At 44.1% G+C, this 27,208-nt stretch overlaps 1 protein-coding gene across 4 annotated transcripts in view; it reads left to right on the top strand.

Moving 5' to 3' along the window:
- Positions 1 to 27,208, top strand: part of CLSTN1 (calsyntenin 1) — a 392,368-nt gene that overhangs the window by 277,027 nt on the left and 88,133 nt on the right. For all 4 annotated transcript variants that reach the window (XM_069241167.1, XM_069241166.1, XM_069241170.1 and 1 more), the window contains 2 exons: positions 16,351 to 16,499; positions 16,657 to 16,883. In XM_069241167.1, coding sequence (XP_069097268.1) covers positions 16,351 to 16,499; positions 16,657 to 16,883 — 376 coding nt within the window. The remainder of the gene's footprint in view (positions 1 to 16,350; positions 16,500 to 16,656; positions 16,884 to 27,208) is intronic.

The raw sequence follows: 27,208 nt of genomic DNA, 5'->3' as shown, positions 1-27,208 counted from the left end.
CACCACTTGTGAGGCCTGCCTCATTTTCTGGAATATCCTTCAGTAATGACTTGAGTGAAAGTTGGCTCATGACAGAATGCAGAGGCAGGAGTTGGACAACACCCTTGTTGTCTTCAGAGAACACAGTGAGGAGGCACAAAAAGAAGAAGCCGGCCCCTCATGGGCACAGCTCATTAAGTCATCTCCCTGCCAAGAACCGGCCTTTTCCTCTGAATCCGACAAGGAAGAAGAGCAGGGCACACAGATGTGTCACAGAATGGAGACTCCAACTGTGAGTTATCTAATCTGATGCACAAATCAGGCCAGCACAACTGACCTGAGTCTGGGTTGAGGACCGCCACCCAGGGGTCAGGTTTCGAATTAGGTACCTAAGAAACAGCCACCTGGGTCACCACTTACTTTGTGCACGGGACAGCATCAACACAAGCTTTCAGAGCCGACAATGCTTCTTACTGATCTGGCGTGTTTATTGAGCCAAAAGATTCTACTTGGACCTTCGAAGCGGAGAGGACCTCAGTTACCGAAGCCTTCTTCATCACCAAAACCCACATCATTGCAAAACCACCCTCCACGTCGAGTGTGTGCACTTGGTGCAGAAAACACCCTGTACAACCGGCTCAGAGTAGTCGGAACAACCCATTTTCCAGCAGCAGCTGCTGCAAGACCTCAGTGCTTGCCAGAAACTCCTATGCATCCTCCCTCAGACAACAAAGATCATTACCAAGCTGCCTCCAACTTCAACAGATACTTTGCCCCAGAAAAGGAAGCTCACCTTTGAGGAGTAATTTGCTTTGGAGCCTCTCAATTTCCTAAGCTTAAAACGCACAAGAATTGGGGGGGAAACAATCCTCTATCGCTCTTCCACTTCCACTTTTCACTCCTCCTCCCTTCTTTTTATTCACCGTCTCCTCAGGACACTTCCCCTCTTCCATGCACAGCGGAGAGTTCACATTACTCATCTTACAAGGAAGGTGGTCCACTGTACTCTGCTGACCCCCTATGATGCACCTTATGAGTCGTTGCCTGCTGATGACCTGTGAGACGACTACAAAGTTGAATGCCCCCGTGCGACACAGACCCAGATGTGCACAAAGCTCCCCGCCTCCATTCCACTGTCACCAGACCCAGGAGCTCCCCATCTTTTTTCCCCAGCCAGACTTGGACCTCACTGTACTCAAAAAGGTTGAAAGCATGGACTTTCTAGGCAACATTCCTCTAGCCGACATATGCAAAACTGCTACATGGTTGACCACACCCACATTTACTAAGTAAACTTCTTTATCCATACGCTAACTACCACTTATAGGAGGGTATTGCTTACAGTCTCTGCTAGCATGTGAATCTACAGCAACACATACTACAAACTGATAATTTTACTTAACCTTGTTGGTAACGTGTAGTTCTGTTGATTCACATGCACCAACCTTCCTCCCCGGATGTGTATAGCTCTGAACACAGATCTCTCCTCTCATTATGTTGTTATCCTCTTCGTGCCGTATGCATGTGCATCATATGGGGTCCACGCACTACTCATAATAACCTGCTGCGTGGAAACCAATCTAACATGGAGTTGATTCCAAAGCACATTGCCAATTAAGGGATTAGTGATTACATGTCATGACTCGAAAGGCTTCTCCAAAGAAAAGCTATTTGCAAATGCTTGAGCCCTATACTAGATGGCACTGGCAAGAGGGGCATGTGGATCTACAGCACTGCACGCTACGAACAGATGCTTACAAGGTAAGTGACATTTTCCTTATAATGTAACACTTTTTTTTATGAATCTTCCAGTCTCCTGACAATGTAAATACAATGGCTTATTATTTCGTTTAAAAATAGCATATTGGATTATTAAGTTAATCTTAAATAGAATTGGGTAGCTGTTAAGATCAAAGCCTGCCAGACAACACAGTTTTCTGGTTTGCAAAGTAATTTTTGGGGACATGTAAATAGCTAACCTGGAAATCTACTCCACCCATTCTATTCCAGTGCATTTTTTGGTTTGTCACAAATATTTTATTAATTTATATATTTAGTGGTTTTATTTGGTTTAGTCAGTCCATCTAGTCTTTGTCCCTCCTGTGGAGCATAGCCAGTTTCTTAGATTAGTTCCTTTTATCTTTCCACAAGTGTCTGCTTTTCAGGTTCTTTGTTTTCTTTTGCTGAAACTACTGCAGGACTTCCCCCATTCTCTCTGTTTTACTCATCCTACCAGCACATTTCTTTCTATAAAACTTCCTTAAGTGCATGCTTTCGTTTGCTCGCTTATTTCAGCACATCTATTTTCATAACAAAAAAATTAAAATGTCTTTTGAATCACTCTTTTGCCCTTTAACCCTACATTATGCTCTGCCCTCTTGTCCGTTGGCTCCCACCCCCTCATTACTCTGTTTGCTTCCCTCCCTGCGCCCTCTGTGTTTCCTGCCACCCCCGGTTCTTTCCCAACCACTAGTTCTTTCCCCTACCTGTTCACTTTACTTTGTTTTTTGTTTTTCCTTTAAACCGATCAAACTCTGATCAGGAAAGATAAAGAAAAGAAAAAGCGTCTGCACCTACAAAATGACACAGCCGGCCTCATAAGCTGTTTTTTCTTGTTTGTTAGTAATGCTGTTGTGCAGCATCAGTACTGCTGTGTATCATAGCTAAAACCATTGGAAAAGCCAATATGTCCCAAAGGTGAGGCCTGTTGTCTTTGTCAATGCTTGTTTTGCAGTAATACATTATTTTTTTAAAGCAAAACGTAGCAGAAATTAATATGAAAGGCGGTGGATATTCTGCAACTTTCGGAAGCTGGAAATGATACACTGGCAGGTACCTTCACCACTGTCATTAGTGTTTGTTCCTCCTAGTAACTGCCAGCAGGATTTTGTAACACTGAGCTTTGCCCTTTGTGAGGGTTTTTAACCACTTGTTACTAACGTGTGAGTTTCCGACAATCACTGTTGTGCCAGCAATTTTTTCTGAAGGTAGTTTACTTTTTGTGAGTTTTTCTCTATACATAAGGAAACATTATTTATTTGCACTTTATCTGTAAATGTTGAAGTGTGCAAAAAAGACCTCTTGGCATTCACTTTAATTGGCAGCAGGGGCGGCTGTAGTGCTATTGGTATATGTACTAAGGAATTTGATGCAGTTTCTGCATCCAGACAAGGTTATTCTTATTCAGATACCTCGAATTGTAATGTTTTAAGGAGCATTCAAGGAGCCAATCCCTGTAGAGGCTTTTCAGCTTAGTGGCTTCTCTCCCACCTGTTCTTGACCATTGATTTCATCATGTTAAGTAGACGTTACGGACCTATGTGTAGAACATTTCAATGCTAGAAGCCCTCTTAATGCTGCAGCAGTCATAGACAAATATTTTAAACCATTAGACTTGCATCAGATTTATCGATAGGTGTTTCTCCATACAAAGAGAGAAGATGCCTTGGTACACCAAGATATGTTCATGTCCCCATCCATTTCATGAATCCCACTATTGGGGTGTCATGACACAACACATACTCCCAGATCAACTTCAGGTAATGTATCCCACACTAAAGCTTGTAGATGGACAATATCACTCACAGCGTTTCACTGTACATGAAGCCAGCTTCATTGAATGAGGAAACTAGGGGAAAATTCACCTGAGTAGAAACAAAATGGAGACACCTCACGGAAACTCCATTGGAGTGCCCAACACAGTCTTTAAAACATCTCCCTGGTGAATAGAAATCTCGATTTCAGTGCCTTCTTGAGCTTTGTCAATTGACTTGTGTGCCCTCCTGTGTTTCACTTCCACTCTGTTAAGCTTTCTTAAAGCCAGTCTTCGTAATGCTTTAAAAGATAACGATGGTTCAATCTGAACTTATTTATTCCCGGTCAGTGCTTAATTTGTGCTTGTTGTTTCCGGTTTTTGAGGGTCGAGGCTTATTTTTCTGCCTCAAGCATTTGCTGCGACCAAAGGACACATATGGGAGAGACTGAGAAGGAAAGAATGAAAAAGCGTCACAAAGGGAGAAAGTAGAAAGCTGCAAGAGTGAGCTGAAGGGACAGGGAGTGTCTTTAAATGGATTAAAGAGGCCCGAGAAGGCTTCAGGATTACGCCGCCTCAATTTTCCGTGTTCACACATTTAATTGCAGAAGCCTCGTGTTTAAGAAGAGGGCTTTGGGCACCAGCACCTTTTTATTTAAAAATCAAGCACTGTTCCCGGTTCATCGTTCCTGTGAATAATATTTGTATATGAATAATTTTGATTAAGAATGATTACTCATGTAATTTTTTTGTTTGAGATCTCTGCTCCAATACCAAAGAACCACAAGATCCAGCAAATAGGGCATTTCAGAATATATTCAACAATCTATACAGCCATTCTGATTATTTAACCGGTGGCACTCACAAAGAACATGTTCTCAAAAGTGCCTTTTCCCCAACAGATTCACAGTCAAAACGTATTAACTGAGAAATCATTGATGGACGTGTATGAGCATATCCAACCTCTTCAGAACCAAGTTTCTAGGTCAGACTGAAAAGAATAAGACTTTTTTTCATTTTAAGCAATAGAATTCACCCTAAAAGCTTACGTGTATTAGTTTAGTTCACTGGCTAATAACCAGCTACATATCGGTTAGAGTGGTACATTTTCCGGGTGTGCAGAATGGTGCCTAAAGCAGAATGATGCATGAAAAGATTCTCAATGACAGTATTTTAATGACATTTCTCTGACTCTGGATATCCTCCTAAAGACATACCCTCAAATTTAGAGAACCAGGAATGCCTCTGTGCTTTTGACTCCAGACGGGCAGAACCTGGGAGTTTCTTTGCTTTTCCCTCTATCATTCTGATCTCAACAATAATCAACAAATTAAAAAGCTCAAAGATAAGAGTCTAGATCTTCAAATGTTAGAGGGTAGTTTGCCATGCAGACTGAAACTCTTCTGCAGGTTTCAAGCTAACATCTTACATCCAGAATTTCCGTCACTAAGCTGGCAGCATAGATGCTGAGCGCTTACTGAGTAGCCTTCTAATTTTAAATCAAGACAGCTTTGACATTATAAGGTCAATTGTCCCTCTTTATTTTTTTTTATCTTTTCATGTAAGAGAATGTCTCTATATGTGGTTTGACAAAATTCCATCAACTCTTTCACCTGCCTGGAGGAAGTAGACCTGGCATAACTTCTGCAGACTGGCATTCAGTTCTGTGGTATAATGGCACTTCTTGCAGCTATTGCATCTTCCAGGAAAATGTATTACTATCATCCTTTTTCCCCATTCCATTGATAAGACTTTTGGAAGCTTCCAAAGCTTTGACAGTAATAAAATAGTCTTGTGGACGAAGCCTTCTTTTCTAGCCAAAGCGATTTCCCATTTGATGTATATAAAACCATGTTGCAACCTACATTTTTTCCAAAACTCATTGTCTGAGGCACCCTCAATGAGGGAAGGTTCAAATGTTAGCTGATAAAAACAGGTTCCAGAAGTCAAAACACCTTTTCTTTAACTATGGTGCTGCTAAAAGAGGCCTTGTCCTCTCCAGACATCCAGTAGCAAGATAGATAATCTCATCTATGATTTTCTGTCACCAGAAAAATTAATACTTTCTGGAACATCAAGTGCTCGTTTACAAGGTGAAAGCTGGGACTTTACTTAGAAATCTTTTTATCACACAGAATTGCTTAGCAGCTGCCTGGAGTGCATGTAATACATCAACCACATACTACTGTCTGAACATTGACTACAGAGTAGATATGCAATTGGGCCAGGTTTCTCTCAGCAACCTGTTTGGCTCATTTGTACAGCTTCTTTTTGAAGTGATTAGTTTACTTTGTAGACACTCACATTTTCAGACACTGAGCTTGCTGTTCTTTAGAGTTTCGAGCTATCAATCAAGATCCCATGATGGAAAAGGAAAAGTTCCATGTAATCCCAGCTCTCTATCATCAAAATGTCCCAAACCACAATCCTTCCTGTCGGTTGACTTTGGCGATCCTTAGTCGTATGGCATTTAGGATCTTCCTTCTGGGTGCAAAAGTACCTCAGATCAATTTACAGAGCAGGTATGAAGGAACATGTGGTTCTGCTGATACCGGTCGTAAAGTTTTAGGGCCAGATGTATGACAGCATTTTGCATTCGCAAACGGTGCAAATGCCCGTTTGCGAATGCAAAATGCCAGTTCAGAATGTATAAAATACATTCTGAATGCAATTTTAAGGAATCGCTAAAATAGCGATTCCTTAAAATTGCGACCCTGTTTAGAGAGTCGCAAATTGTGACTCTCTAAATTAGAAATCGCAAATAAGGATTCCCTATTTGCAATTTCTTAGCACATGTATGAAGCAATTCCTAAATGCGATTTTGGCATTTAGGAATCGCTAATTACCACCAATTTGAACTTGGTGGTAACCATGTGCAAAATAAAAAAAATGCATTTAAAATGCATTTTTAAATTGTACATGTAAAGCACACATGCCCTTTGGCATGTGTGCACCTTACATGTCCCCCCAAACATTTTGGGGTGCAGCAGAGGGGGCCTTAGCCCCCCAGCACCCTGGGGTTTTGCATTTCCAAAATTGCGATTTCTGGTTCAGAAATCGCAATTTTGGAAATGCAAAGAATTTGCAGATATGGACCAACAGGCCCATAGCTGCGAATGGGGCCAGTATAGCAATTTGCGATTCGGTAATAGCACTTGCGATTTTTAAGAAATCGCTATTACCGAATCGCAAATGTGATACATGGCACTTTGCGAGTCGGAAATAGCAATTTCTTAAAAATTGCTATTTCCGAATCGCAAAGGGCCGTGATGATACATCTGGCCCTTAGTATATAAGGTTTAGCGTCTTAAAACTCCCGTCTTTGTCAACATTCATCTTAAGTATTGTTAATTTTCCTTTTGTAACAAGAAATGTGTCCTTCAGCATCTTGTTTGTAATCATGAATAATGCCAGTTGGTCTGTTTTAAAATATAAAAATAAAAAAAAGTTTCCAGTGGAAAGGCACATAAAATAAACAAACACTGGGAAAATCAGTAGGTATCTCCTTGGGAAGATGGTGAAAAGGTTTTGTTTCTATTTATTTTTTATTGTAAGCATATGCCACGGTAATAAAAGAAAGGAAAAATGGAGGACATTCCTCGTAAACATGACGGCCATGTATGCTGAATAAAAATGATAAATTAAAAGCAAATAACTATTACTTAGAATTTTAATAGAATAGTACCAAAACTACCTTGAAGGCAGGTGTATTTTAGAAACCTTTGTTTGCTTTTAATGCACATCTAAAAAATTATTCAACAGTAAAAATAAGTAAAGGATAAAGAATGGAAAGAATAAAAGCTTTCACTAAGTAAAATATTGTCAGTCCTGTCAAGTGTCACACACAGTGTTAGCTTAATGCCATTTGATGAAATCTCTGCGTCATTGTGGGAAAGGAGATTTGTCACACAAATCATCTGTCTGAGTTCAGAGCACAGTGTGACTTTAATTTTGTTGCAGATTCAGTGTTTTCTCCTTGCCAGGATTTACTCTGCTCTGCAACTGCTTGTAATGCAGTTCTCCCGAAAATCCTACTATGCTGACATCCAGTCCTTAAGTTTGATTGCTGACACGTCTAACCTCAGTGCCTGAATTAACGAGAACAAGTTTGTTAGATGCAGGTTAGAAACAGGAATATCACTGATCAGCAGCCACAGAGGAAAAACAAGATTATTAATACCAATAACGTGGAAGTAAGATCACTAAACATGTGTAATGGTAAAGGGAAAGTCCTCCAACAACATATATACCATAGAGATAAGGAGGCAAAGATAAAAATTTAAAGTTGACTACACAGCGGCTAATGCACCCTACCAACACGAGACCAAGATGTCAAGTTTTAAATAGTGAGTAGGATAGGAATGTTAAATGTTTTGAGTGAAATAGGGTGACCGTGTATAAACTGACGTATATGGATAATGTACTATGCTAACGAAAAGGTGCACACATACAGTAAATATTGTGAGACAAATCTATAAATGCACAATACAATGTATAATGCACCATGACGAATGTTCTTGGGACACACCCAACGAATACCAATGTATGACGAGCTGTGAAAATAATAAAAATATGTTTAAAAAAATATATAAAAAACTGGCTTTGTCTCGGTAGGCTTCGCCCAATACAGCCCCTGCGCTCACTGCTATCTGCAGATTGAACCCAGGGCCTGCCCTGCGGCAGACACTGGAAGGCAACACACCTTATGACCCAGTGTCTGCCCAATGTCGGGTATTGCCCAGCTAGCATAAGAGGCCTCCCCAAACTGCCCCAGGCATCACAAGGACGCAGTAGCGAGTTTAGGGTCTTCACCGAGGCAGCCACAGACGACACTATCACCCACAGACGTTTCATCGCTTGCTGCTCGCAGCTAGGCAGCAGCAGGCACTCTTCCTGGTCGGACCCCGCGGCCCATCCGGTACTTTGCAGACACGCATCCACTTTGGACACAACCACCGCCTCACATATTGGACAGGCTTGGGATCTACGGGTATTTTTGAGAATTTAGGCCTGTTTGGGGGCGGGGGGGTTGGGTGGGTTTTAAGATTAGAGGGGTGTGGAAAGCCATAGGGCATGTGTGGTGGTGGGATAGTTTTAAGGGTGGGGACGCGGTGCATTGCGGGGCACGAGTGTCTGGTGTTAGAGCGCAGGGCGAGGTGCAATTTACCATGCATATTTCTTTACCACATATGCTTTTACGAGTTTCGTTGTAAAGGCATGTGTGTTAAAGGCATGCATGAAGAAGATGCAGTCGTGGTTCTGACTGTTGTTTAGTCATACAACCGTTGGGCTGCCCCGGAGGAGTTGGTTCTAGACCCACGGGCATTCTAGTGTGTCTCCACAACTTCCATACCAGAGAAGACATCCTGCTCGAGACAAGCGACCCATTTGGTTCTGGGCCACATGTTAGGCCTATACCAGAACACCTTTCTACACACACTTAAATAGTGCAAAGAGTTCAAACTTATCACGGAATATCTCAAGACATCTCATACGGGTGGGGGCATCCATTCCAGCTCATCATCCACTGGGAGGGTCAACTGCAAATCAAAGACTCATGCCCAGCGCATCCTGGGATTGGTCGGCGACCCACCAGACTCCGAACCATGAACATCTTGAGAGGGCTCCCCCAGTGGGCCCCCACGCTGGCGGAAGTCAGGCTGCTGGCTAAAGAACGACAAACTGTCTTGGCTAGTTTGACCTTGGGCACTAGCAACTAAGGAACTTAATGATGGAGAATACTGGATCCCTCTTGCACAATACCCCACAGGGTCCAGGGCTCCTCGTGCCTCTTAGCAGAGGGCCTATAGCAGTGGGGGGCCTTCTGGACAACACCTTGTATTGTCGTAGTTTGGCTCTTGCTCTGAGCAAGACTGCTGGTCTCAGGATGACAGTACTTTGGTTTGTAGGTGACTAAGTTTCTTCCTACAATTAGTTGTAACTGTTGTCCAAACCTTACCGGCTTACTAGCAGTACCTCACCAGAAACACAATAGTAAAATGTGATTTGTAGCAGTCGCTTACGCATGGACTCAAAGTAAGATCTCTCAGGATTATTGTGGTTAAATGGAAATTACCCTTTTCTCACAGATTTATTATGTCTCATACAAACAAAGGCAATAACACAGATGCAGTGAAGTTATAATTGTTTTTATTCAACATAACTGCAATTTGTGATAAGTTGCATGAACTGCAATGATTAGGATAATGAATATACCAAGCAACAGTATTGTGAAGAAGAGAGTCATTGTTATAAAGACCCCCACCGTTGTGCAATATATGAAAGAAATATATGTATATGTATAAGATGGAATAAGCCCTAATACCCTAAGGAGAATAGGTCTAACCTCCTACCTAAAAAAAAAAAAAGAGAGCTGGGTTTGTTAAACTTAATCTGCCAAAACCGTGTCCATGAGAGGAGCCCCCAACCCTTGTTACCTTGGAATGAGGTCTCTATCTCAGACTCCGCAGGGACACGAAGTCTGGGTCAGCGTTCAAGATGACTGCAGCATCGGTATCAGCGATGGTGGCGATGCCCTCTGGTCGGAATCCCTCTGATTATCTGTCTAAAAGTGTGTTGTATTTATACAGATCTACAAGGTCCCCTGACATAAGTGTTATTCATAACAATAGATAACAGGCATGCTTGGGACGGCAATTAATATCAACATCCCTCGAAAGTATAGAGAGGGAAAATCCCTAAGTGTGAATGCCTACTGTATGTTTGTCTTTCATGCTTGATCTTGTCGCCTTGGCGCAGTGACACTGATAATAGAACCCATAACAAGTGGCCTAACTAAAGACAAGACCGCCATCTTAACGGAAATAAATAATTAAATGGACTAGGACAGAGCAAGCTAAGTAGGTTAAAAGTCCCTGGGTGATGGGGGCACAAGTTTACCAGCCTACGGCTAAGCTAACTCCTGTTATCCCGTTAAAACAAACTAGGATTCACTACAGTATAGATCGACCCAGCCGTGCCGTTGCCCACACTCATCCTGTGGGTATGCCTCTGTTTTAGTACTTTGAGTTTTTACTGCTCGGAAGTGGAATATTGTTGTTACGAGTTAATTTTCCTTCAGTAGTGAATCCATATTAGCTATTATTGGGACTCAGATTAGTTTAGCTCTTAGGCCTGCAGGCCTGTGTCCCCATCACTTAGTGACTTTTAACCTTCTTAGCGTGCTCTGTTTTAGTCTATTTATTTTATTATTTCTTTTAAGATGGCTGCCACTGTTTATAGATAACGCAAATCATTTTTTTTTTTTATCAGTGCCACTCTGTGAGGGCATCACTGTCAGCATTATAATCAAGTGATGTACGCAGGTATTCATTCACATCATGTCCCTTTCTCACTTGTATGTGACAGGAACATAATGTACAATTGTTGGGGATTGTTTACATGATTGCCACCACAAGTCTGCCTCCTTATCAGTTGTTTCGGAATATACCTGTCAGTGGTCCTACATGGTCTGTATCAAAACATCTCACACAGACAAGGTTATCAGAGGGATTCCTTCCGGATGCCATCATCGCCCTCTATGCTGCATGTCACCTCGCTGCAGAACTCTGCCTTTGCGTCACCACGAAGTCTGGCCTAGAGACCTAATTCCAAGGTTATGCGGGTTTGGGGGGTGGGAGGTGCTTCTCAAGGGCATGGTACTGGCAGATTAGGTTGATCATACCTAGTTCTCATCAGATTAGGGATAAGGTCCCCTATGCTAGGGATTTTGACACTCCATTTTTATTGCAAGATTGTGGGGTCTTTTTATTCACAGCTCTCATCTTCACAGTTATGCTTCTTTTATGGTTTGTTATCCTAATTATCGCAGCATTTTACCATAGATTGCAGTCTTTTCAATAAATATATTGAACACTCTCCTGCATCTCCTTCATTGCCTGTGTGTGACTGAGACTTGTTTCTAACTTCAGAAAGGATTACTTACATTCCACCACAACTCCCCTGAGATGTCGCAATCTAGAGTCCATGCGTAAGGCTGCCAGAAATCACCTTTTACTGTTTGGATTTTTGGTGAGGTACTGCTTATGAGCCGGGATGTTTGGGCCGACAATTGCGATTTGTTGTAGGAGGGTGTTGTCATCCCTAAACCAGCAGTCTAGCCTAAGAGTGAGAGTCCAACTACAACACCCCTGCACAATCCAAGTTCTCACTCCAGCCCTCCTGCGCACCGCTGATCACACGACATTGCCACTCCACTAGCAGTGCCCCTCAATTACTAATCCAGCTGCTGTGCTCAACAGAGTTTTGTAATCCACTACCCACTGGAAACTTAAAATCTTGAGCTTCAATGTACGGGGCCTCAACAACCCTATCTAGCGGGCCACTGTACTTTCACTTCTCAAGCAGTCTGAGAGTCACATCTGTCTCCTACAGGAGACTCCTCTCCTTCCTAAAGATGTACCCTGGATGCACACCAAATGGTGGTCCTTTACCTAGACAAAGAAGCAAAGGGTGGCTATCCTGATATTTAGAGCCTTCCCAGGAGAGATACTCACAAAAGTCGCTGAAACAAAAGGCCGATTGCTTGCCTATAGGATGTGACTCAGCACCTTCCACTCTACAATTGCCTCCATTTACACCCCTAACACAAAACAAGAGCCATTCATTATAGAAGCCTTGACCCTGACGGAATGGGAGGAGATTGACAAACGCACAGGGACCTCCAGAGTATGGAGAGAATCGAAGAGGGCTCACCTACAGCTAAAATGCTTGGATCTCAACCAGGATGAATACACCATGGTTTGGTTGAACCCCAAGTTGTAATTGGAGGGGTGGGGTGGTTGGGTTTGGGGCGTTTCAGGCAATCGCTTTGGACAACTTCTGGCGCACAAACTGAGAGCCAGAGCAACCTCCATGCCGCTGATATGGTTCTCTCAAGGAAATTAAGTGCGCACAGATCCCCAGACAGCCACTCCCTTTCAAGACTTCTACCAATCTATCAATGCAGCTGAGGTTGACTAAGCTACAGAGTTCTTCACCTACCTGGATGGGTGCGGCTTACCATCACTTCCCCAAGCTAAAATGGAGGCCCTCGATAGATCTATCTGCACAGAAGAAATAATCTCGGCCATCGCTTGCCTGAAACTCTGGAAGTCCCTGGGTCCCGATGGCTTTACGCCACTCTTCTACAATACCTTTTGCACAGAACGTGCCCCCCTCCTTAAGAGGCTATGCAACTCTTTTGCCAACACCAGTTCTTTCACTGACACTAATCTGGACGCAACTATCACAGTGATTTAGAAGCAGGGCGGAGACCCTACTGCCAATGGGTTGTATCGCCCCATATCATTACTTAGTATAGAAACTAAACTCTTCACCGATGTCCTGGCCCATTGCTTAAACCTCCTCATGCCTGGCCTGGCAGACCTGGACAAGGCAGGCTTATTTCCTACTAGACAGTGGGGAGACAATATAAAGTGCCTCCTGCACCTACTCAACAAGATCCACTGATTTAAACGAGAGGCACTGCTGCTATCTATGGATACTGAGAAGGCTTTTGAGAGGGACCACTGGCCCTATATATTTGAGATACTGTCTCGGTTTGGCTTCAGGCCTAAGCTGATGAGCTGGTTCAAATGCACCTACAACTCGCCCAGGACTTTGGTCTGAGTGAATGGAGTGTCCTTCCAACCCTTCAAGATACAGCGAGGGATAAGGCAGTAATGCCCCCTGCCCCCCGTCTTCTTCACCATGTATATGGAGCCTGTGGCCCAGAAAATCCGAACAAACCTTACTATTTCAGGGATCAAGTTTGGCAGAGACCATCACCTTATTAGCTTGTATGCCGAGGATGTCATTTTAGCCCTCTCCGAGCCGCTGGTCTCACTCCCGGCCGTAGTCAACAAACTAAGCGGCTTTGGGACGATATCAGGCCTACGGGTAAACATGCATTAGTCCCAAATCCTAAATCCCTCAGTTCCTCCCGCATGCATAGCAACCCTTCGCTCTCAATTCCCATTCTTTGGTTGTCCACCCACCTTCCATTCCTGGGGATTGAACTCTCCCTCACTGCCTCGCAAACTGCCCACATAAACTACACCTCCCTCACAAAAACTTGTGCTGGTTGATTTGGAGGCATGGCGCCACCATAAGGGCGCATAGCGACAAGCAAAATTACCATCCTCCCACTTATTCTATATCTCTTTCAAAGCTCCCTTAATCTCACTGAGAAATACACTACACTCTCTCCAGACAGCAATTTTTAAATTTATCAGAATGGGAAACCCCCACGTTTATCCAGACCGCTAATGCATCGCCCCAAACTGGAGGGAGGGCTGGCAGTTCCATCCCTCACTAGCTACTTTCAGGGGGGGCCAACTTTGCTTCCTGATCAAATGGAGTCGCCCACTTACTGAAACACTGATACTTCATGGACCAGGCCGTGGTCGGGTCCCCATGTATGGAAGAAGCTCTGGCTCCCCTGTAAACGCAGAGCTGTAAGCCTATACTTTTCCTCCCATCACTTGCTCGGTCTTTCAGTTGTGGAATGCGGTTGCACTCAAGGCAGGAATAATCTCCTTTCCTTCATCCATGACACCTATATGCACCAACCCCAACCTAGCGCCAGGCATGTGCCTCGGTAACTTTAGCTTATGGCACGCAGGGGGGTGCAAGAGAGTGGGGAGCTTATTCGATTCATCTGGCATCATTCGCCAGCCTCAAAGAGGACTATGACCTAATGGAGGCAGGTAGATTACAATACATCCAGTAGCGCCACTGGGTACTTCAACCCACTATCCAACTCCCCGTTCAAAGACCTCTCACACCATTTGGGAAGTGGGTGTTTTTCAAACACGATGACAAACACTTGACATCCAAGATATTTTTACTCTTAGCCACTCAAACCCACCTGCCCAAAACACCAGGCCAAAGCAGATGGGAAGCTGAACTCAGTAGGGAACTGACAGAGGCTTTGAGGGGATACATTTTTTACAGGCTTACCACTCCACCTACAGCTCAGCCAGCATAGGAACAGCCTACAAAACCATCTCATATTGGTACCTCACACCGACCTGGATCTACTGTTTGGACCCGTCTAAGGCCTCAGCATGCTGGAGGGGCTGCAGGACCATGGGTACATTGTTGCATCTTATGTTGCACTGTCGAAAGTTAAAACACTTTTGGGATTGCATAATAGACGATATCGTCTTAGCCTTTAACACGACGATCCCCCTGATTCTCAACATACGCTACACTGGGCCTATCCAACCCACTAACCTTCCCATTATGTTCCACGAAAGGAGGGCAGATGGCTCTGACTCTCGGAGCGACCCACCAGATTATTTTATCACTCTGGAGCACAGAGAAGATACCTGACTACATGGCATCCAAACTGTGATCTCTCTACTACTTAGGCGCCTCTGAACTGAATTATTTCCTCTGAACTTAACGAGCTCACCTGCCCTAACTACCTGAAGTCTTTACGTCTTTTGTCCCCAGCTGATAGTACACCGACCTAATCTCACGACACACTTTCTAAGTGGCCCAGGAGGTCTTTACTAAGCTTATACGTTTTAGTGACTCACCCTATACACATGCCTCATAGCTAATTGGGGTGTGGGGGGAGGGAGACCTTTTTTTTCTGGGTTGTTCCTTCTGTTTTTCTTTATGGTTACATCTTCTAATCCTGCCGGCCCCCGGGTTGTGAGCTGTGTTGAGTAAGTCTTTACCTGCTGTTATCTGCCGCCGGCCCGAAGGGTTGTATGCGCATGACTGTGTTCAATTAAAATTGTAATAAATATAATTGACCCATAAGCAGTACTATTCAATCATGTCTCCTGGATAGTATTGCTTTAGGAATCATTCATCATCCAGAGAATCTTGAGGAAGACCTATTCATCGGAAGTAAAAGGTACTTGCAATGTTTTTTTCAAGTGGATACTTTATGTTCCTGTAGATTCCTCCTCTGAGAGTGTTTGTGCCATTATTTAAGTACCCAGGGGATGCAGCAATGGCATGTAGGCAGCATTGTCGCTCCTGTTGATGCTCTCTGTCTCTGGTAGCCTCAATCAGGCTCAGAAGAAGTACCAGGAACTGACTCCAGCTCCAATATCGTTACATCCTGGGAAAGCAGAGTTGCTGTTGACAAAGTACGATGTCCCCATCCCACTGCCGGAGAGCTATTGCACTGCGTAATGGTTTCTAAATTCAGGCTGGCACCTTGTGAGCAATCAGTGGAAGGATATAGTATCCACCAGAAATTTCTTAACATTTCTGCCAGCATATAAAAAAGACTAAGGTCAAGAAGTTTGTTATTTATATATATTTTTCTTGATTTCGATAGTTGTTTGTATTGTGCCATGAGGTATGCTGAATCATACTTGGAGTTTGAGATATTAGCAGATGATGCTTTTAAGAATTGAGCACTCCTTTTTACGTCTGCCTATTTAGTGCTTGTGATGTGCTGCACTGTGTACAACATGGCTAAAAGACATTGGGAATGCCAATAGCTCTCACACAGGCAAGACCTATTGGCTTTGCCAGTGCTTGGTTTTCCTTTGGTTGTGTAGGAGCTGGGATTATAACTCGTTGAGATTTCCAGGTTGAAAGATCAGCAATTTAGACACCAGATCCCATAATATGTGAAAGTTTCCATGTTTTCAGTAGTGGGTTGTGCCATACCCACTCAGTTAAGGCTCTATTTACAGATATTTTTGAGACTGTAACATTCCTCCCTCTAAAGAGTTCTGCTTTTACCTCTCTACATGTATTCCCTTTGAGCTACTCCTATTTTAATCCCTAAAGGTTTTCTGTGTATTGTCTTTAGAAATTATTCAGTTTATAAGTAACCGTAAAAACCTGTGCTTTACTTCTTTTAGATCCACTTTAATCCCAGCCAGTCTGGTCTTTCTTTGGAAGGGGATGACATTGAGAGGTTTGATCGAGCCGTGCAGCATATTTCGTACCTGAACTCACGTCAGTTTCCAACACCGGGTATGAGGCGGCTAAAGATAACCACATCAGTCAGGTATGTTTAGAGCAAGGGAATGGAGCAGAAAGGTAAATGATAGAACACATTTCTTTAGGGTCTCAGGAGCGAGGGAACATATGCCATGAATAAGAGAGCTCTGTTGCTTTTTTTCACATTCCTGACTTGTGCTTTCAATAAATGTGTTTTGTTCTAGGTGTTTCAATGAGGAGACATGCTTGACTATTCCAGACGTGGAGGGTTATATCATGGTTTTGCAGCCAGAGGAACCCAAGATCAGCCTTAGTGGCATTGACCATTTTGCTCGAGCTGCCTCAGAGTTCCAGACTCCTGAGGGGGTAGCTCTGTTTCCTGAGCTGCACATTATCAGCACCATCACCCGTGAGGTTGAGCCAGATGGAGAGGGAGAAGAAGACCCCACAGGTGAGTTGCAGGCATTTAAGGTGTACTGAATACCTTTTGAGTATACATTTTTGAAAATCATTTTGAGAAATCCTGTTTGTAGAAAGGAAAATGTTTTTAGAATCCCAACAAAGCAAATTATCAGTGCGAAGTACTTTTGTTGATAACACCATTCTAAACCTTCAAAAATAATTTTAAAAAGAAGCGTTCCAGAAGCTGCACTTTGCCATAATGCAAAGAAAGATTATTTAGACAACTGTTTCTTCTGCTCACTGAGCAAGGATTTCTGCACACAGTCTGCCATTTTTATATGTATTGTCTACTGGAAAAGTTGTTGCGCTCTGATTTTTATTTTATTTTTTGTTTAGCTTTCCTCAATATCAAATAGCCTCAGTTGTAAAATCTCTCATTTTGTCAGGTGATAGTTTATTTTGCCTTTTGTTAAGGCAAGTGTCTCTTCACAAGTCTGCTCCGCTGCTGCGATGAACTTCTTCAGTAGGTGTCCCTTGATTTGCTGAAAGAACAAAGTGTGTATCGGTGTGTTCTAATACACCCGTCTCACAGGTGACCAACTTTCTCACATTAGTGCACCACTCAGTATCAGATTGCCAAGGTGTCCTGTCTATTAGTAAATGGAAGAGGAGACCAATAATCTTGCCCCTTTGTTGAGGATCCTTCCACTACAGATGAGCCTCCCCACAAGGATTCTTCTCTCCCAGCTGCAATAAGATCTGCTGCCCACAAAGTGTACATATTTATCTCTTCACAGACCGAAAGCAGAACATGATAAAAGCATTCAAATTAGGAAGGCATTCAGATTAAAAATGTATATACCATCGGGATGTGAAAATTTACACCACAGACAATGCACCATTTTCTTTGCTCTTACCAAATGGATTTCCTTGCTGTCTCTTCGATTGATGATGATCTTTAATTTTATGCATTTAACAGCAAGGCTGTAAGTGAGATAAACATTTATGCTTTGATACAAGTGTCATCTTTAAAATCCAGCAATTAAAATCAAATGTAAAATGGTTTGTTCTGTGACTGCTAACGTCTGCTGTGGACATATTCCTTACCCCATTCTACATAACGTTTTTTATACTGTTGTCCACACTATTCCTTTGAAAAGACTTAGGCAATGGATGGCCATGTCTAGATACTCTTTCTTATGAATCTAATCTTATCTGACCAATAGCACTGTAAAAATAGGGATTGGGTTAGCTGACTAGTCAGCACGCTGTATCATGTGTAGTGCCATTGATTCCTCTAGTGTTTCCTGTTCCAACCAGACATCTCAACTAGGAAATTGGTGTCCGCATCATGTTATTCTGGATGAAGGGCTTTCTGTGCATAAACAAAGGAGAAAACAAGATTCTAGGTATGGAGGGAGCAAGTCTGTTTCTAAACTCTCCACAGGTCAAGGAGCCACAACTGTAACCATTATGAAAGTAAGGCACATAGGGATGCTATATTACTCCAAGCCTTTGTTTGCTCTTGAAGTCACTGTAGTTAAAAGAAAGAATCTCCAGCTTTCTTTACTTTCAAAACATCTTCCTGTACTCCACACTGATCACCAAAGAACATTAGCCTAAAAAAAGAAAAGCATAGGGCATAGTGGCAGTTGGAAGATAAATCTTGCTCCTTTGAGAATATAAGAATTAATCCTCAATTGTTTGTAATCCCGTTATCTTGGGTTTGTGGTGGGGTGTTAATAAATTTATAAAGAATAGAGTGATGGAGAACAAGGATTACAAGTTAGCACCCTTTCCTTCTTCACCATGAGAGCTTGGTATTCATAAATAGAAAATTGTGCTTGCCTGTCCCTGGTGAGGTACAAGAACATATTGAACACTTAATCAAAAGGTTCCATTGGGATGCTGACCTTTCATATTTGCTCCGGAACCATAATTGTTAGAGTGATATGCAATCGTGTAAACCTTAACATCAAATAGCTGCCTTTCAAATATCAGATATAGAACTTTCTTGATCAGAGCAGACTTTCCTCCTGTCAAACGAGCTCTGGTCCTATCTGAATGGGGGCTTTTTACATTTGTGTGACATGTAATGTTAAGTGATACCTATTCAGTTGTATATTGTTATTTAGATGATGATAGCCCTGCGCGTACCATTCCATCTTTGACAGATAACCAGTTGACCATTCATATATTATGGGACTTTTTTGGGATTCTGGGGCATTCAGAGTTTACTGAAACCATTTGACCAAGTGCACCCTTTTCTCAGTGGACTCTTAGGCCATCAGGGTTGAGCAGTCACTTCTTTTTGAAGGAAGTGGAGGTGTTAAAAAACTCAGAAACATAGTATGTTAGTGAAATTAACATACAGTTTAGTGCAACAATTAGAGTGTATTTAATCACAGGTAAGTTAAGAAGAACACTTAATAGTATAACCCATGAGGAAAACCAGAAGATCCAAGAACATTTTGGGCTAGTCAATGATTTAAGAGTTTTGAAAATCTCTTTTTCTTGGTGCTAGTGTTCACTCCCAGTTATATCGCACTCTTTTGCCATTGTTATCCGTCGGTTATTGCTTCTGGTTATCTAATCTTTTAGTAGCCTTTGGGTGCTTGCAAAAATATGGTAGATGATTTATCTGATACCAGAAGAGATACTGACACACACGTCCCATTTGGAGGTTGCCCGTTTTGTACTAACAAAGGTGGCAGGATAAGAGGGGCCATCAGTAAAAAAAAAAAAAAAAAAAAAAAAAAAAGGTCCCAAGTTCCCACTATTAAAGGGCTAACACAAGGAAATCACCATGCCTCCTACTCAGAAACCCACCATTTGAAATAATGAAAGTCTGCTGATGGTGCCAGGCTTCACACAGTAAAGGGTCACCTTTTCCCAGAAAATGGGGGGAGGAGGGTATAATGGAAATCAAATTAACCCAAGTTGAATTTGTTAATGGCCATATGCACTACTGACCCTCAGAACTGTAAAGGGCCGTGGAGCTTGTATCTCTGCACCTTCTCGCTATAGTCTGGATTTTATTTTGGCATGGGAACCTTCGGCATGAGGTAACAGTAGGTTTGATGGCATGTGTGGCTATAGATAAACATGCTCTGCATACTACCACCATCTAGTGTTGGGTCCGAAAGATTACAAGTTGATTTTGTTCGAAAAAGTCTTTCTAGTCACAAGCTGTAGTGACTCCTCCTCTTGCTGGTAATGTGCATGGTCCTGGACTCCATCTTCACATTATTTTCTTCCGCTGTCAGGTCCTTTTGTATTTTTCAAAACTCCAGTTCTAGACTGTAATAAGTCTCTTCCGTTTGGTAAACCTTCTCCAACCCCTTTGGTATTGTTTCTGATCACGTTATTCTTCGACACAGGCCCTTCAGGCGGCCATTTTCTTCACTCTACATCTTTGGAGAATGAAAGACTGATGGAACAGATGCCCTTCCATTTCTGTCTGAATTGCCATTCCAAATTTCCTCTGACCAACAAACATCAGGTCTGTATCCTCTGTTTGTCGCCAAAGCAACAAGAGGAGGATTGTGAGGCCTGCCAACCCTTTAGTAAAAAAAAAGACGCTATGTGACAGAAAAGTTCGTCCAAGAAGCGATGCAGAGGCAGGAGATAGAACAGACTCCTGAAATGTTCAGTATCGAAGACACCATGTTGGACACGGAGCAGGAGATTCAGGAGGCCTCAGCTGCAGTGCAGGAGCATTCTCCATACAAGATTCGGACTCCAAAACTGAAGTCACACTTGAGATGCAGGGAGATCCCCCAGGTCAACAAACCATGAATAAAACACCACCTGCTCCGACCGAAAACACATACCACCTTGGAAGCTAAAACTCTCGAGCCGCCACTGCATTCCAGCCATGGCAGGCATCAGAAAACCTTTTCAGACGCCCGTCCGCCAACATAACCTAAGCTGAAAATGGTTGCTTTCTCTCCGAGCCAGATACCATCCCTCTCGGCACAGAAATCTTCCACCTCCCATTCGGGTCCAGCTCTTTAGGCGCCGAAAAGACCGATTGCCTTGGCCCTGACTAATTCAGCACAGAAACTCTCTGCTTCAGGACCAGAAAAACCGGAGTCCAAAGAGAGCTTGGAACCAAATTCGCTACCAGAACCCATCCTCCATAAAATGAAGCAGCAGCTCCAAGGCAAGCAATTTCAGCTGCAGATCAAGCATAGAACAGGAAGTGTGTTGGTAAAAACTGCTATCTCCACTCCTTCTGAAAGACAGCTTTAATTTGAGGAGGCTTTAGACTATTCTACACCTCCAGTCAAGCAAAGTAGGACAGATAAGGACATACAAGAGGCTCACCAGCTCTCCACCGCCTCCACCAACCACCACATTCTCTCTCCACAGCAATTGCATAGTGATCCCTTGGAGTTTTCGCCTTGTTCCCCACACATTACACATGATACTTGGGGTGACTTAGACTAGTTGCACACTGACACAGGTCCCTGGTGTCAATATGATGTTGATACATAGACAGATATAGATGTTGAGGTATACCCTGCTAGGCCTTCACCACCTGATGACTACTTTCCAGGAACTAGTTGGGAGAGCTGCAGCTTACCATTAGGTACCCTTACATACAGACCCTATAGAGGAAGATTTCCTTTTTGAGACACATCTCATAAGGGTACTCAGTATCTCCCATTGGTTAATGGAATGCTTAGACATGCAGGTGACATTTTCTAAGATATAATTAGGGCTCAAGTTATTACTTCGAGGTTGGAGAAGCAATATAAGGCCTCCACCTCAGATGGACCCTGTGTATAGTAAGAGTCATATCCCAGCCGACTCTTGTCGTAACCAATGCTAGGAAAAGAGTCAACTCCCAAGCCGCACAAGGTGCACCCCCTCCTGTCAAGCAGTCTAAACTCACTGATGCATCAGGCAAGCATGAGGCTGCTCAGACAGCAAACCACTGGAGATTCACTAATACACAAGGACTCCTATCAAGGTACAATAGGGCCCACTGGGACGAAATGGAGAAATTGCTCCAATACCTCCCAGGGGCAAACAGAAAGAGGGGGCAAGAAATTGTTAATGAGAAGCAGTTCATATTGAATAGCTCCTTATGCTGGGCATTAGATTCTGCTGATAACGCAGCCAGAGGTATCAACACTAGTGTTCTACTATGCCGACATGCATGGCTTCGTATCTCTGGTTTTAAACAAGAAGTGCAGCGAACAATTTTAAGTTGCCCTTTTGACAAACACCTGTTCGGGCCCCAAGTAGGTCAGACCCTGTAGAAAAAGAAAAAGCATAATTAGATAGCAGACTCTATGGGTGTGCTCCAACTTACCAAGTCACAAGGGAATTTTCGTAGGCCTCAGTACAAAATGGCTTCTAAATGTTTCTCAGCTTAGTCATCCTCCACATACAGTAGAGGTCAGAAACATACATCCTCACACAGAGGTTTCTTTAGAGGCTTCTGTAGAGGAAACAATACTAGAGGTAGAGGCAAAACAACTTCACCTCGAGCATCTACCACTGCTTCCAAGCAGTGACTTATTTAAACTCCCCTCTGAACACCAGACACATGCAGGAGGGCACTTTGAGTTTTTATGAAAACTCAAAGCACATCACAACAGATGAGTGGGTGTTGGATATTATCCAACATGGTTCTTGTCTGGAGCTCAGTTCCATACCTCCAAATATTGCACCTCGCACTCACAATCTCTCCCAAGATCACATTACTCTCCTCAAACAGGAGGTTCAATCACTGCTTGCAAAAGGAGCAATATAGCCGGTTCCTTTTCAGCTTCAAGGACCATGAATGTATTCCCTTTATATTCCTATCCCCAAGAAAGATGGTTCCCTAAGACCCATTCCGGATCTCAGACCCTTAGATCATTACACAATATCAGAGCATTTTCAAATGGTCACTCTTCAAGATGTGTTACCCCTGCTTCAGTAAGGCAATTTCCTATCAGCACTAGATATAAAAGACGCCTACTTTCATATTCCTATTCACCCAGCTCATCACAAGTTTCTCAGATTTGTCATACAAGGCGAGGGCTATCAATTCAAAGTGCTGCCATTCGGGGTCACCATATGTAAAGAAATAGCTCCCTGTTGCAGTTACCCCCCACTTTTTGCCTGATACGGACGCTGGCTTGACTGAGAAGTGTGCTGGGACCCTGCTAACCAGGCCCCAGCACCAGTGTTCTTTCACATAAAATGTACCATTGTCTCCACAATTGGCACAACCCTGGCACCCAGGTAAGTCCCTTGTAACTGGTACCCCTGGTACCAAGGGCCCCGATGCCAGGGAAGGTCTGTAAGGGCTGCAGCATGTCTTATGCCACCCTGGGGACCCCTCACTCAGCACAGACACACTGCTTGCCAGCTTGTGTGTGGGGGTGGGGAGAAAATGACTAAGTCGACATGGCACTCCCCTCAGGGTGCCATGCCAACCTCACACTGCCTGTGGCATAGGTAAGTCACCCCTCTAGCAGGCCTTACAGCCCTAAGGCAGGGTGCACTATACCACAGGTGAGGGCATAGGTGCATGAGCACTATGCCCCTACAGTGTCTAAGCAAAACCTTAGACATTGTAAGTGCAGGGTAGCCATAAGAGTAGATGGTCTGGGAGTCTGTCAAAAACGAACTCCAGAGCACCATTATGGCTACACTGAATACTGGGAGGTTTGGTATCAAACTTCTCAGAATAATAAACCCACACTGATGCCAGTGTTGGATTTATTAAAAAATGCACACAGAGGGCATCATAGAGATGCCCCCTGTATTTTACCCAATTGTTCAGTGCAGGACTGACTGGTCTGTGCCAGCCTGCTGCTGAGAGACAAGTTTCTGACCCCATGTGGTGAGGACCTTTGTGCTCTCTGGGGACAGAAACAAAAGCCTGCTCTGGGTGGAGATGCTTCACACTTCCCCCCTGCAGAAACTGTAACACCTAGCAGTGAGCCTCAAAGGCTCAGGCTTCGTGTTACAATGCCCCAGGGCACCCCAGCTAGTGGAGATGCCCGCCCCCTGGACACAGCCCCCACTTTTGGCGGCAAGTCCAGGAGAGATAATGAGAAAACAAGGAGGAGTCACTGGCCAGTCAGGACAGCCCCTAAGGTGTCCTGAGCTGAGGTGACTCTGACTTTTAGAAATCCTCCATCTTGCAGATGGAGGATTCCCCCAATAGGATTAGGGATGTGCCCCCCTCCCCTCAGGGAGGAGGCACAAAGAGTGTGTAGCCACCCTCAGGGCTAGTAGCCATTGGCTACTAACCCCCAAGACCTAAACACACCCCTAAATTCAGTATTTAGGGGCTCCCCAGAACCTAGGAACTCAGATTCCTGCAACCTAAGAAGAAGAGGACTGCTAAGCTGAAAAACCCTGCAGAGAAGACTGAGACACCAACTGCTTTGGCCCCAGCTCTACCGGCCTGTCTCTCCCTTCTAAAGACACTGCTCCAGCGATGCTTTCCCCGGGGACCAGCGACCTCTGAATCCTCAGAGGACTGCCCTGCTCTAGAAGGACCAAGAAACTCCAGAGGACAGCGGCTCTGTTCACCCAAGACTGCAACTTTGTTTCAAAGGAGCAACTTTAAAACAACTGCGTTTCCCGCCGGAAGCGTGAGACTTGCTACTCTGCACCCGACGCCCCCGGCTCGACTTGTGGAGAAACAACACTTCAGGGAGGACTCCCCGGCGACTACGAGACTGTGAGTAGCCAGAGTTGCCCCCCCTGAGCCCCCACAGTGACGCCTGCAGAGGGAATCCCGAGGCTCCCCCTGACCGCGACTGCCTGCTTCCCAGATCCCGACGCCTGGTAAAGACTCTGCGCCCCCAGGACCTGAAAGATCGGAACTCCAGTGCAGGAGTGACCCCCAGGAGGCCCTCTCCCTTGCCCAGGTGGTGGCTACCCCGAGGAGCCCCCCCCCCCCCCGCCTGCCTGCATCGCTGAAGAGACCCCTTGGTCTCCCATTGATTTCAACTACAAACCCGACGCGTGTTTGCACACTGCACCTGGCCGCCCCCGTGCTGCTGAGGGTGTACTTTCTGTGCTAACTTGTGTCCCCCCCGGTGCCCTACAAAACCCCCCTGGTCTGCCCTCCGAAGACGCGGGTAATTACCTGCTGGCAGACTGAAACCGGGGCACCCCCTTCTCCATTGAAGCCTATGCGTTTTGGGCACCACTTTGACCTCTGCACCTGACCGGCCCTGAGCTGCTGGTGTGGTGACTTTGGGGTTGCTCTGAACCCTGAACGGTGGGCTACCTTGGACCCAAACTTGAACCCCGTAGGTGGTTTACTTACCTGCAAGAACTAACTAACTCTTATTCCCCCTAGGAACTGTGAAAATTGCACTGTCTAGTTTTAAAATAGCTATATGTGATTTATGCGAAGACTGTATATGCTATTTTGATTATTCAAAGTTCCTAAAGTACTTACCTGCAATACCTTTCATTTAAAGTATTACATGTAAAATTTGAACCTGTGGTTCTTAAAATAAACTAAGAAAATATATTTTTCTATACAAAAACCTATTGGCCTGGAATTGTCTTTTGAGTGTGTGTTCCTCATTTATTGCCTGTGTGTGTACAACAAATGCTTAACACTACTCCTTTGATAAGCCTACTGCTCGACCACACTACCACAAAATAGAGCATTAGTATTATCTCTTTTTACCACTATCTTACCTCTAAGGGGAACCCTTGGACTCTGTGCATACTGTTCCTTACTTTGAAATACTGCATACAGAGCCAACTTCCTACACCATAGCACCAAGAGTGTTCTCAAAATGTCTTGCACGTCCCACATCTGCAGACAGAAGATTCATGTCTTCCCTTACCTAGACAACTGGGTTATCAAAGCCAGCTCCAACAATCAGTGTCTCAACCATATTCAAACCACAAACTTGCTTCTCTGGTTGGGGATCGTAATCAATTTCCAGAAATTGTATCTCACCCCATTTCAGATACAGCTCTACCTTGGGGCTGTAATAAATACACAGCTTGGCATAGCTTATCCAAATCTACACGGAATTCAGAATTCAAGTACAAAGTCTTCCTTTTCGTCCCAATATAGGGTTCCAGTGAAGCTAATAAAAAAAACTTCTGGGATTGATGGCCTCTTGCATTGCAGTAGTGTCACACGCACATCTTCACATGCACCCATTGCAGGAATGTCTGTCACACCAGTTGTCTCAGGCACAGGGTCACTTGATTCTAGTGGCACCCACATGGGCAAGACAAACATGGTTCACCACTCTATTGGATCTGTCAATAGTACCCCATGAGAAGCTTCCCCTCAGCCCCAGACCTTCTCACCCAGAACCAGGGACAAGTCAGGCACCCAAACTTGTTGAATCTTGCAATTTTGCTCCTGAAGCCATAACATTTGGATATCTAAATCTACTTCAAGAATGTATGGATATCCTCCAAGAAGCACCCTAGGTGGAAACACTTTGTTCACATTTGCATCTCTAAAAAGTGGGACCCTTTGCAGGTGTCCGTACAAAATATTATTTTGTATCTTCTACACTTGCAAACAGCAAAGTTGGCATATACTTCTGTAAGGTTGCAGCTATTGCTGTGTGTAAGGAAATGCCTCCTTGGCATGGTTGCCCCCTGACTTTTTGCCTTTGCTGATGCTATGTTTACAATTGAAAGTGTGCTGAGGCCTGCTAACCAGGCCCCAGCACCAGTGTTCTTTCCCTAACCTGTACTTTTGTATCCACAATTGGCAGACCCTGGCATCCAGATAAGTCCCTTGTAACTGGTACTTCTAGTACCAAGGGCCCTGATGCCAAGGAAGGTCTCTAAGGGCTGCAGCATGTCTTATGCCACCCTGGAGACCTCTCACTCAGCACAGACACACTGCTTGCCAGCTTGTGTGTGCTAGTGAGGACAAAACGAGTAAGTCGACATGGCACTCCCCTCAGGGTGCCATGCCAGCCTCTCACTGCCTATGCAGTATAGGTAAGACACCCCTCTAGCAGGCCTTACAGCCCTAAGGCAGGGTGCACTATACCATAGGTGAGGGTACCAGTGCATGAGCATGGTACCCCTACAGTGTCTAAACAAAACCTTAGACATTGTAAGTGCAGGGTAGCCATAAGAGTATATGGTCTGGGAGTCTGTCCAACACGAACTCCACAGCACCATAATGGCTACACTGAAAACTGGGAAGTTTGGTATCAAACTTCTCAGCACAATAAATGCACACTGATGCCAGTGTACATTTTATTGTAAAATACACCCCAGAGGGCACCTTAGAGGTGCCCCCTGAAACTTAACCGACTATCTGTGTAGGCTGACTAGTTTTAGCAGCCTGCCACAAACCGAGACATGTTGCTGGCCCCATGGGGAGAGTGCCTTTGTCACTCTGAGGCCAGTAAC

This window comes from Pleurodeles waltl, chromosome 6 (genome assembly GCF_031143425.1).
Source record: "Pleurodeles waltl isolate 20211129_DDA chromosome 6, aPleWal1.hap1.20221129, whole genome shotgun sequence".
In the NCBI taxonomy this organism is placed as follows: Eukaryota; Metazoa; Chordata; class Amphibia; order Caudata; family Salamandridae; genus Pleurodeles; species Pleurodeles waltl.
Note: the sequence above shows the minus strand (reverse complement) of the source record. Positions and strands in the feature narration are given on the sequence as shown.